At 39.2% G+C, this 11,285-nt stretch overlaps 2 protein-coding genes across 6 annotated transcripts; both read right to left on the bottom strand.

Annotated features, from left to right (window-relative positions):
* Nucleotides 1–3,257: 3,257 nt before the first annotated feature.
* On the bottom strand, nucleotides 3,258–9,557 carry LOC125762613 (GMP synthase [glutamine-hydrolyzing]). 5 transcript variants are annotated; one of them, XM_049424933.1, is made up of 12 exons: nucleotides 9,396–9,557; nucleotides 7,468–7,581; nucleotides 7,199–7,385; nucleotides 7,014–7,131; nucleotides 6,562–6,718; nucleotides 6,351–6,494; nucleotides 6,173–6,269; nucleotides 5,544–6,103; nucleotides 5,298–5,469; nucleotides 4,988–5,217; nucleotides 4,704–4,895; nucleotides 3,258–4,587 (listed from the first exon to the last, which is right to left on the bottom strand). In XM_049424933.1, the coding sequence occupies exons 2-12, from the start codon at nucleotides 7,561–7,563 to the stop codon at nucleotides 4,486–4,488; spliced, it is 2,055 nt and encodes a 684-aa protein (XP_049280890.1). In that variant the 5' UTR covers nucleotides 7,564–7,581; nucleotides 9,396–9,557; the 3' UTR covers nucleotides 3,258–4,485. The 5 variants fall into 5 exon arrangements, with proteins under 5 accessions (XP_049280890.1, XP_049280887.1, XP_049280889.1 ...); XM_049424930.1 differs by lacking the exon at nucleotides 9,396–9,557 and adding an exon at nucleotides 8,963–9,072; XM_049424932.1 differs by lacking the exon at nucleotides 9,396–9,557 and adding an exon at nucleotides 8,872–9,039.
* A 328-nt stretch (nucleotides 9,558–9,885) lies between these two features.
* On the bottom strand, nucleotides 9,886–11,102 carry LOC125762645 (5'-deoxynucleotidase HDDC2). The gene is made up of 4 exons (XM_049424987.1): nucleotides 10,689–11,102; nucleotides 10,487–10,625; nucleotides 10,250–10,404; nucleotides 9,886–10,189 (listed from the first exon to the last, which is right to left on the bottom strand). The coding sequence occupies exons 1-4, from the start codon at nucleotides 10,731–10,733 to the stop codon at nucleotides 9,950–9,952; spliced, it is 579 nt and encodes a 192-aa protein (XP_049280944.1). The 5' UTR covers nucleotides 10,734–11,102; the 3' UTR covers nucleotides 9,886–9,949.
* Between the last annotated feature and the right edge of the window lie 183 nt (nucleotides 11,103–11,285).

The following is an 11,285-nucleotide window of genomic DNA, read 5'->3' as shown; positions in this document are numbered from 1 at the left end:
ATAAAGTGTACTGCAGACCTGTGCATCGGCACTTGCACATTCCCGTCCTGTTTCATCAAGAACTTTATTCGTAAAACAAAACTGTCTATCTAATCGAGCTGAAACGATTGTTAGCCTTACAGCCTTTAAAGAAGCGAAACTGTTTGCTCGGGAAACTGCAATTAGAAACAATGCAATGGGTTGCATACAGCATTGAAGGCGCAATTACGCGTCGGGTGACAATGTTGCTAATGGAAGTAATAGCAACAACTAATAAACAAACGATACCCGAACACGAAAGCGGTCAAAACAATGCTTGTGTAAAAGGGTAGCGGATGTTGCGATGCAACGCAAACGGATTATAATTCTAATTTCGTATCGTTAAGTTCTGAAATTCTGTATCCTGTCCTATATTGCTCCAAAAGCGAATAGACACTAGCGAACATACAAGCAGTAAAATTATGAAAAACTACACACAAAAGCGCACTGCCAATTTGTAAAAAAAAACATGATTACTACAACGTTAAGAAAGTATAAGCTGATGAACGCAAATGGGTTAAGCTGCAAAAGTCAATAAAGTAATTGCATTTGCAGTACAAGGATCTATATCCGCTTACATTAAAGAAATGTGAAGGAGAAAGATCAATACAAATCGTCGTCATTCGGAATAGTTTTTGTTCATATGCTACAATAGTAAAAAAACAAATCCTCAGTGTTTTAGTTTTTCTTCTTTACAACCATTATAGTACACTTGTTCCATAGCGCACACTGTGAGGCAAAACGTTGAAATGCGTGAGATATTTGCGCTTAAAAACTGTTTAACAAAGCCACATACACACACTCACACATATTCATCGATTTTTATCCTATCGTATATTTTTGCTGCAATAGAAAAGCATTCATATACAACGCAAGTGATCAAACAAATAGCAAATGAGCGAAAGTTTGTAACATTGTACGATAGTTTTGTTTGTTTTTTGTTTTTTGCTTTTTCGAGTACCTTTGGACAAGTGTAGAAGCAGCAAGCATTGCAAAAGAAAAACTTATAGGAAAACATAACAAAAAAATTGATGATATTTCAGTAAGTATACTCCGTATTCATAACACTGAAAAGCGCTCGCAAGTTATTGAAAATAAGAGAAAAAATAAAAAAAAAATAGAAGAAAGCTAAAGATTGACAACAGATTGATACACAGCCATGGTCAAATGAGTAGTTAAAGATATGAGGCCGAGTTTAAAAGTCTAGGCAAAAATAAAATAGATACACTCATGCACACAAAATCGACAATATGTAAATAGATAAATGAAAGAAGAAAAAATTATCTTAAACTAATAACTAGCTAACTAACTAGAAGAAAAAGGATTGACTCCAGAGTTATAGAAAAAGCAAGGGGCGAATAATAAACACACAAAACACACGTACATTGGAATGGATGGACTAGTTTAGAATATGTCGGCAATAACAAAACCAAAAAAAAAAGCAAAACAAAACAAACTCTACGGCAATTCATTATTCGTTGCATCGGCTAACGTACTTTGTAAAACAAAATAGCAAACCAAAGGAAAGAAGGAAGGCACAGACAATTTTTAAAACTGCAAACCAATTGGAAACGTAACCCCAACAAACATGATGCTACCAATTAGTTTTGGAAAACATTGAAAATGATAATGAAGATAGCAAAGTAATTAGGAAAGCGACTAGCTGGCGGCGAAATCTCACGGAAGTATGTTCAATTTTTGTACATAACTATCAGGGTTCAGTACTTCGGCGTCGTAGTAAAGTGTGACTAAACCTTGACGGCAGTGAAGACACACACAGATCGGTTCCCAACGTTTGCAAACAAAAACACAGCCAAGCGAAAAACACAAACTGCTGTGAGCAGATGTCCTACGGAGAAATTTCCATTCGCAAAAACAAAACTGTTTGAGTTAGTCGGTCTAAGCAATTAATGGAATCGAAGGGGACGGCCACACATGGGCAAGCATTGGGAATGGTTTTGCATACACGCTCGTACGGAGGAACGTAATAAGCGATAAAAGTAATAAGCAAAAGAAAGCAAAAAACACTTAAACAGCAATGAAACAGTAGTGACATTTACACTAACGATAACAAAAGAAACGCTAGCAAATTATGTAACATTTATTGCGGGGGAAAACAAAATTTGGTCGGAACACAGACATATGATTATGACCGAAGTGGACCGGTACTGAAAAAGCCTCTAGAAGATGACATACCAAAAAGCGCAACAGTCAATAGCAACAAGGAATAGAATAAACAGAACGAACAAAACGAAGAAACTTAGTGCATCCGAGCATAGTGCCCACGTGCACGGAAATAATAGCAGTATCGAATCAATAGTTGCACGCAATAATGGTGTGAGAATGGTTGGTAAAATGTGGCAGATGCAACAAGAACTAAGAATCACATGATGCATCATTGCCAAACTTCGTTTGTTTGGAAGTTAGGTACCCCCCCCCCGAAGCATTGAATTTACGTTTTTGAAATTGCCGAGTCGAACTTTCGTAACCAAAAATACTCTCTTTGCTGCTCTCTAAGATATACTAAGGAGATAAGTGCAGTGAGCGAAAATGAAAACGCCAGACGAAAGGGAGTGAGTTAATATTAGAAACAAAGAAGAAGAAGAAGAAGAAGAAGGAGAAGAAAACAAAACGCAAATAAGCAAACGCTAAACCGGTCGAATTAGATGAAGAAACACGCAAGAAAGGAACATAATACAGAAGAAAAATATGACGAATTAAAAGAACACTTTCAGCAGAAAGTGGAAGTGGATCAAACAAAAATGATGAAAAAATAAACAAAATATTGAAAAAAAAACATAAATTGTGGTTGTATTATTATTTTAAACTTCGTAAGAAAAAACATATTTGAATTTTGGTTCGAAACATTGGACCTGTAAAACATAGCACCTAGAGAAGACTCATTCGCAACTCGGGAGTGGAAACTATGGGGACCTTCATCTTTAAGTCAATCCGGATCTTGGCATACGCTAATGACTTGTACATTATTGTTTTGTGTGTTCTCATATGCAGCAGATGCTTACAGAGGATCGGTCATAAAAATCAGCAGCTGCTGATAAGATAACCAAAACGACCCTGTCTTCAAGCATTTTTTTTTTCTTTTGATTATCCAAAAAGTTCGTTGCTTTTCACGTTGAAATCCCCAGCACAAATCAGTTGCAGTGTGGTTGCTTCGTATGGCAGATTTCGTTTTACAGTAAGATAAAATTGCAGTAATAGAACAATACGGACGATATTAATGTTTGTTTTCCGCCTTTTATTTTTCATATTTTCATCTTCCATTACACATAAATAAAAATATCTACTACAGACTTTTATTTATTTTTCTCTCTGAAACTGTTGTTCACTTTCAGCAGCGTGCGCGCAAAACAATTGGGTTTATCAATTGTCTACTCGACCAACGGTTTCGTTTTAACTGTTTTATTTAACTCCCAGTATTACTTGCCACATCTGTCCCTTCGTACCACTGATTTCTCCGATCTGCTGCTGTATATTACCGAGAATGTGTGTTCGTTTTTGTTTTTTTTTCTTTGTTAAATGTTTGGTTGAATGTAACTTAACTGTTAGCTGTTGGTGAATTGATTTTAAGTTATTCAATCTTTTCAACGTGTTGCGGTGTACATTGCTCTCCTTTATCCCCTAAGTTTGTTTTACGCATTTGAATGAGAAATTTTGGTTCAGAGCGTAGCGGATAATTCTGTGTAAAGTTATTGCAGTATTACTACAAGTTAGCGCTTAAACTGTTTTGCTTCTCAGGTAAAAGGTAAAATAGTAAAGAACACATATGCAAAGAAAAAGAAGGTTGCAATTAATACGTGTGAATTATTGTAACGTATAGTTCAATACAGTACAGAATGGTTTAACTACATCTCAAACTGTTTTTTTGTGTATAGATTCATTCAATACATTTCCAACACATACGTTGAGTACTTTTTGCATTCTTCAATTTGCACCATTTGTTTCAATTCCGTACCCAAACATGGTGGTTTCGTTGGCTTGCTAACAAACAAATATTCGTCACGCGAATACGAAACAAAGTCGGGCAAACAACCATATTTCCGCTGCTACAATTCCAGTCCATGAAACACTGTGTTAAATGCTGGATGAATAAGAATAAACATAACGACGTCCGGCGAGGTCTGGTCACATGAACCAAATTCGTGGAGCTTTTCTTAACCAAACGTAAAGTAAGTGATAGAAACGCAGAAGAATATTAACTCAGGACACATTTCAGGGACCAGCAGTGCGGCTGATGTTGACGACGATAATCAAAAGGGGTTTAGCGCTAAGCGCGTGCGTGCGGGACCAGCAACAATAACGGCGGCAAATCATGCGACACTGACAGCGTGCGCTAATGACGCTGGCAACGATGATGCTGATGATATTTCTTCGTTTAATCTAATTTCGTTATCAGATTGGTGGCGAAGTTAGTGCAAGTAGAGGAGAAGATGTCTGATATAAGGGGAATCATTCCCATTCGGTAGTACCCGGTGGTTTCGACGTCAGGTCTAGTAGCACTCGAGAAATTCCCGGCATATTTGATAATTCATCTACCATTTTTTGTAGTACCTAGTGGAAAAATAGAAGCAGAAAAAAAGAGACCCGTTATTAACCATGCATTTTCAATCTCAACGTGATTTTTTATCACAAGCTTCAGGTGCAAAAAGCATTGCACATTTACTTACATTTGTCGGTAACCTGTCGGTTCCGGGAATCGCTGGCACACCGGTCATGAAATCGTTTGTAACGAACGGTCGCAACACTACAGATCGCATGCAGGATGGGGTCTTTTGCGCAGGATCCCGATCGAAGTGTATTGGTATCAGGATGACAGGCATTTGAGAAATTTTACGCATACATTCGTGTTCCATCAGAATCTGAAATAAATAATTATTTCACAAAACTCATGTATCAATTTTCTATGTACTTTTCGTTAATATTTATCATTCGCTGTCTTCGCTGTACTTACCTTATTGACGATGTTATCTACCTGACGCAGCTGCCACACAACGCTTTCGGTGAGCAGCGTATGGGTAATGTCTTGCACCGGATATTGGACAACATCCCCGAAAATGTAGCATACTCTATTTACATTGTGCAGAATACGCGGTATTAGCTTCGCTAAGAAGAGCATATCTTGCCAATTTGGGACATCCTTGCTGGATAGACCCACCGCATAGCTGTACGAGCGTTTGTCGCCTAGAATGGAGAATCATGTTAGCATCGGACAAACGATTATCTGCTTGGTTTTATTCGCGTTCTTTCACTATCCGACCTACCTTGAACGCCTACGCTTCTTATTGGCAGTAGAGTAGCATTCAATTTGATGTTACTAGATATACGGCAGAGCTGCTGCTGATCTTCCTTCGTAGTGGTGCCGGAAACGCGATTCAGCAGAGCGTGATTTTTCTCCAGCTTATTTTTGTAATCCACTATCACTTTTACAATGACCTAAAAACAACAGCAAATGGTATGATTAGCTTCAGCACAATATGTCCTTGCACACCATACGCGTCCGATCTTACTTGTGTTTCTGAATAGTCTTTCATGAACGCTTCCTCAGCGCACAGCACTCTAATGGCTAAACCGGGACCAGGGAAGGGATGCCTCTCGATCAAATGTGCCGGTAGTCCCAGCGAGTAGCCTAGCTGTCGCACTTCGTCCTTGTGAAAGTCTCGTAACGGCTCAATCACGCGCCCTGCATCGCGCAGCTTCCGTATCAGTTCTGTATCGTTATGGTGTGTTTTAATCGTGTCGGCTTTGGCGCTCACCAACGCAGAGGCGGATTCGATCAGATCCGGCCGAAGAGTTCCCTGGGCCAGGTACACTTCGTCCGCGTTTAGATTCATCTCGCGCAGCACCTCGTTGGATACTTTTACGAACACATCACCAATGATCTTACGCTTGTCTTCTGGACTGATGGTCTGGCACAGCATTTGTGTGTCCTGATTGTATAAGGAACCGGGAAGTTTGATTGTGGTCGTACCTTTCATGAACTTGTAGATTGCATTCTTTACGAATAAATCTACACCCAGCTCACGCAACGACTTTTCCACATTTGCACTCTCATTCAGACGCATAAAACCTTTGGAGAAAATACAGAAACCAACATTGCTTACGTGTGCAGGAAGGGTTTTAGCGTACGATCAATTACCATTATCGATGTGGACAGCAATTACTTGATCCGGTTTTAAGGCATGTCTTAGCAATGCTGCACAAACTGTCGAATCTACCCCTCCGCTTACCAGCAACTGCATGAATAGAACGTGAAAAAAAATTAAATCGATCGAATGATCAATTTTTTAATCACACTTGATAGGGATGATACTTACCAACACCTTACTGTTACCCACATGCTCTCTAATGTACGCAATACATTCTTCCTCACGGTTGCGCATTGTAAAGTTCGGTTGCATTCCCGCAATATCCAAAAGGAAATTAGAGAGCATCTGTTTACCGTTGACAGTTAAATCGACCTGGAATAGAAATGATAATTAAGCACGTGATTTTTACTTTTTAGCTATCACACGTCAGGATAGATACCTCCGGATGAAACTGTACGCCATAAATACGCAGCTGTTCGTTATAAATTGCGGCAACGATGCGATTTGACGAATATGCTCCCACCTTAAGCTTGCCTCCCACTCGATCAATACTATCGCCGTGAGTGAGCAAAACCTTCTGTGAACGTTGCAAGCGGCTGTAAACGCAAAATAAACCCATAATCAATTTATCCACCGTAATTGATAACCCAACTAATAGGTATGACATGAGTTCCAATGAAATCACATTCTGATACACAATATTGCCAACAATCCATGTTGAATGTAAAATCAGGTGTAGCTTTCTACTATAATCTTATTAGCTCGAAAGTTGTTCCTGACTTATCTTTGCTCTGGGAGAATTGTATCAAAGATCACCGTACACTGATGAGATGATCTTTTTCTTATTCCTCCTGCACCGTGCGAATCATAGAATCAAACACTGCCACTCACTTGAACAATGGACAGCTCTCTTCAACTTCTATTGTATGCTCTCCGTCCTCTCGGATGTCCTTTTTCTGTACGGTTCCATCAAACTCTTTGTTGATAATCTGCATTCCATAGCAAATACCTATGGAGAAACGATAGTACAATGTTTGAACACCATTCGAGTACTCGAACGTTTGCTTGATATTTACCTAATATTGGTAAGCCTAACTTAAAAATATCTGGATCATACTTTGGCGCATCCTCGGCGTAAACAGAATTGGGTCCACCGGATATAACAACTGCTCGGTATCCGAGTTCTTTGAGTTTTAAGGCAGATGTTTCCAGAGGTAAAATATCTGATTTGACGTTGAGTTCACGCACCTTTCGATCGATTACCTATGGTAATAAAGAAACGGATTTGCATTCAGTAAAGGTACTGCGAAGCATGCATTTTTAGCTGAAATGAAATTAAACGAACCTTCCCGTACTGTGATCCGGCGTCTAGAATTGCCACGCGGTCATTATGTAACCCTCCATTCTCCGTTAGGCCAGCAGATTTGTTTAATGCACTCATGTCTTGATCGTTACAGCACTGAAAACGAAATTAAAAATGATACAGTATAAAATTAAAAAAAACTTAACAGAAATTTACTGCGTCAGCCACTGTACGCTGTAGAACCGATTTTCATTACTGATTGATAACACATAGATTACACGACTTAGGAACTATGTTGTTATTGCCGGCATTCAACAGCTATGATCAGTTGCTATGGCAGATCAAAACACCACATCAATGATCACTAGCGCACACAAACACACAAACATACTTATTCAAAAAAAAATTCTAACTAGATCAGGGAATCATCGGTTCAGCTTGATTATGGTTACTTGATAAGATTAGTTGATCGATTACCAAGGATCTAGCAAATACCAGGCAAATAATAACAGCATTACAATGTCTAAATATTGATCTGAGCAGTGGTCAGGTAAGATGATTCGCTCATTAGAAAGTTAATCACATACATACGATTCCATCGATTAGAATCATACGTGGAAAGTGTCTCATAACAACAGATAAACAATCTAACATTTTCTAGGTTATGGTTTGGATAGCATTTTTAGTTTTCCCCGATGACAGTACATTTGCATCGTGTGAAAATGTTAGCTGCTACGCACGATGTCAGATGATACGCCAGCCAGATAAATGACGCGTCCTATGAACAGCCGCCGTAAACACTGAAGTTATGCATGTGTAGCTGCACTACTGCTCTTTAAGGTCATCGTGACCATCTAGTAGCTGACAGTGTGCGGTGCAATAATGCGCATGCAGCGGAGGTGGCAGCAATAGTAGTATGAAGTAAAGAATGAACGAAAAGCGATTATGACAACACACGCATGATGGCAAACGACACAGCAGAATGGGCCACAAATACTCAATTCTATTGCACTGTTGCTGGCTTTTGAAAATAATGCCAATGGAAGTGCTGATTCGCAACTAAAAGAAAGCTGTGTCCCAGCGGCTGCAGAACAGACAGGCGGCGCAATAGGGTGCAGTATTTACACGGAGAAATATACGCAAGAACATCCACGACAACTTCCGACGGCCGGATCCGGACTGCTCCGTTTTCTTTGCTTCACAGTCGCTCGAAATGCGACGCTACCTGAAGAGATTCACTTTTCTTATCGGTCCTTCTGTGCTCAGTTCAACCACACCGAAGGGTTTACGGATCGCAGGAAAATGCTTTCGAGGCAACGCACTGATATATTGCGGGCGTAGGAAGAGGAAAAAAAATAAATACGATCGAGTCGCAAACCGATGATAGATATGGCTTTAATTATTCAGCGACGGACGTGACAAACGTTCTCAGTAGCAAACACCTACGATAAAATGCTTCACGTTGCGTCGATTTAGCACAACTTTTCACGATTTTTCACACTTTCGAGCGTCCAAGCAGAAGAATAAAACCAAAAACCTTTTCTTTTTCACTTTGCACGGACGATGATTTCCAACACCAACACCAAGCTGTCATGGGCGCTTCCGCACTGTCATTTGCAATCCGACAAATGTCATCGTTTGTCGGAAACTTGACAGCCGCTGCACACCGCGAAAAATATCTATACCGGCTTCCCCCCCCTACACACCTTCTACACCCGTACGATTGTGTACGATCATGATTTTATAGATGGTAAAACTGCGTTATCTTCCTTTCATAATTGAATATAATTTCCACTGAAGCACTCCTTCATAGCAAATTGTATTAATATTTTCCTGGAAATACTTTACTCATCTTATCTCGTGCAACGCAGAACACACACACACGCGCACATACGCATAATGAGACGTTCAAGCCGAAGTCCTATTGAATCATCCAAGTTAGGATAATTGTTACGAATTTGCCGACGTACCTTTCTGCTGAAGCACGCTAGGAACGACAGCACGGTTAAAGTTTAGAAACTTTTTTTCGGCCTTTGTTTCAGCAAATCGGTTCACTGGTTGTAGATTTTCGTTTCGGATTGTGGAGCTTATCTTCAAATACGTGACGCTGCTGCTACCGAACTGTTCTACCTGTGTGCAGACAGTGCATAGAGCTATGCCGTAGACCATTCGAGTGACATTTAATGAAAAAAACATTGTTAAAAATTAGATTAGACGAAAATAAACTTTTCATTTAGTAAGGATTTTGGGTAACACGGATATTCATGCACGGGTAACGGAGCTGTGAGACCTTGAATATGTTGTATTTTAGACACGATAAACTGGATGTGATTTTGTAAATTGTTTGATTTTTGCATCTTGTCGCGCCAGGTACAAAGTGCAAAATTTAGGTGAAAAGAATGTTTTAATTACATTTCGTTCAGCTGCGGATAACATGCAAAAAGCTTTACTAGCGTCATATTCATTGTAACAAGAAACTGGAAATTTAATATATTTTATATTGCCTCACTACAACCCTGTTTTTTCACTGCTTACTACCAGGATTGGCAGTCGTTTTAGAACTTTTTGTTCGCTGATCCTTGATAGTGTTTACAATATCGACAACCAAAGGATGAGAGAATTTATTTTCCGTCGAGTCGAAAAACTCCTGCAACTTCATGGGACAGTTGTCACGTTTTTCGTATTCGTATGCCTGCATTACCATGTCAAGCCGGTCAAGATCTTTCACAAACTTTGCTTCTGGCGTCTTGCCTTCTTCATATTCCTAGAACAAAAATGTAAATTAATCTGTAAATTAGATATTGTTACCAATACCGCAACTTACGTTGAACAATGCCATCATCCTATCCTTGTTGGGGCCAAGTAAATCGGCTATCTCTGTCATGGCAGAAAACTCTTTCAACAGTTTCTCTTCTCTTGAAACTCCGCAGTAAGGTGTAATATCCCCTACGATTCCTTCCGCCAAATCATGGACAAGGGCTTAACAATAAGGAAAAATTAAATTGTACTACTGGCAAACAAAAAAACTGGTAGAGGTATTAAGGTACTAGCTTGTCTTTACACATTTCCATCACACGAATTCGGTCTAAACCGTGGCTATCCTCCAGAAAAAATGACATCATCGCCATCCGGTACATGTGACCCGATACGGTTTCACAATCTTTAACCTTTCTTAGTACCCATCCAGTTCGTTTTAGATGCTGCAAAAACATAAGTGCTTAGAGAATTTTACGAATGAACGACACAATGTGATCAATCTTTACCTTAACATTTCCTAGCACTTCCATAAATTTTATGTAGTTATTCATTTTTACTAGAGCTGTTCTATTCTGGTGAGGAACTTGGGAGATTTGGTATCGACTTCTTTAATCCGCACAATGAACACGATTTCTCAATTCACAACCGTAAGAGACTGATAAAAATAACAACTAGGCCACTAAGCACTGGATGGATGCAATTTATGCATACACACTTTCCACCGTTGCAGTGAAACTCTTGTTCCAGGCAGCTAGCAATCCATTTTGATTATTACAATTTATTTTAAGTTCTATATTAGGTACAAGCCTTCTATGTAATCTAAAATTTTGATTATGTACTTTTATTTCACTGTTCCGTGAAAACGGATGAAACTGTGTTTGTTTTCATCATGAGTGACATCGGATGAGAAACGCCAAACGACCATGAATGACAGCAGGTTACAAAAAACAATTACACTTTTGCAGGGGTTTTAGCCATTGATAAGTTACATTGGGAAGCTTGTTATTTGACATCATTGGCAATAACAGACATTTTTGCACATTTTTCATCATGAAATATATACCCAACACTTTCACATCAATTTATAAAACCTTCATAGCGTG

The sequence above is a fragment of the Anopheles funestus genome, chromosome 2RL, assembly GCF_943734845.2.
Source record: "Anopheles funestus chromosome 2RL, idAnoFuneDA-416_04, whole genome shotgun sequence".
NCBI classification, from domain to species: Eukaryota; Metazoa; Arthropoda; class Insecta; order Diptera; family Culicidae; genus Anopheles; species Anopheles funestus.
Note: the sequence above shows the minus strand (reverse complement) of the source record. Positions and strands in the feature narration are given on the sequence as shown.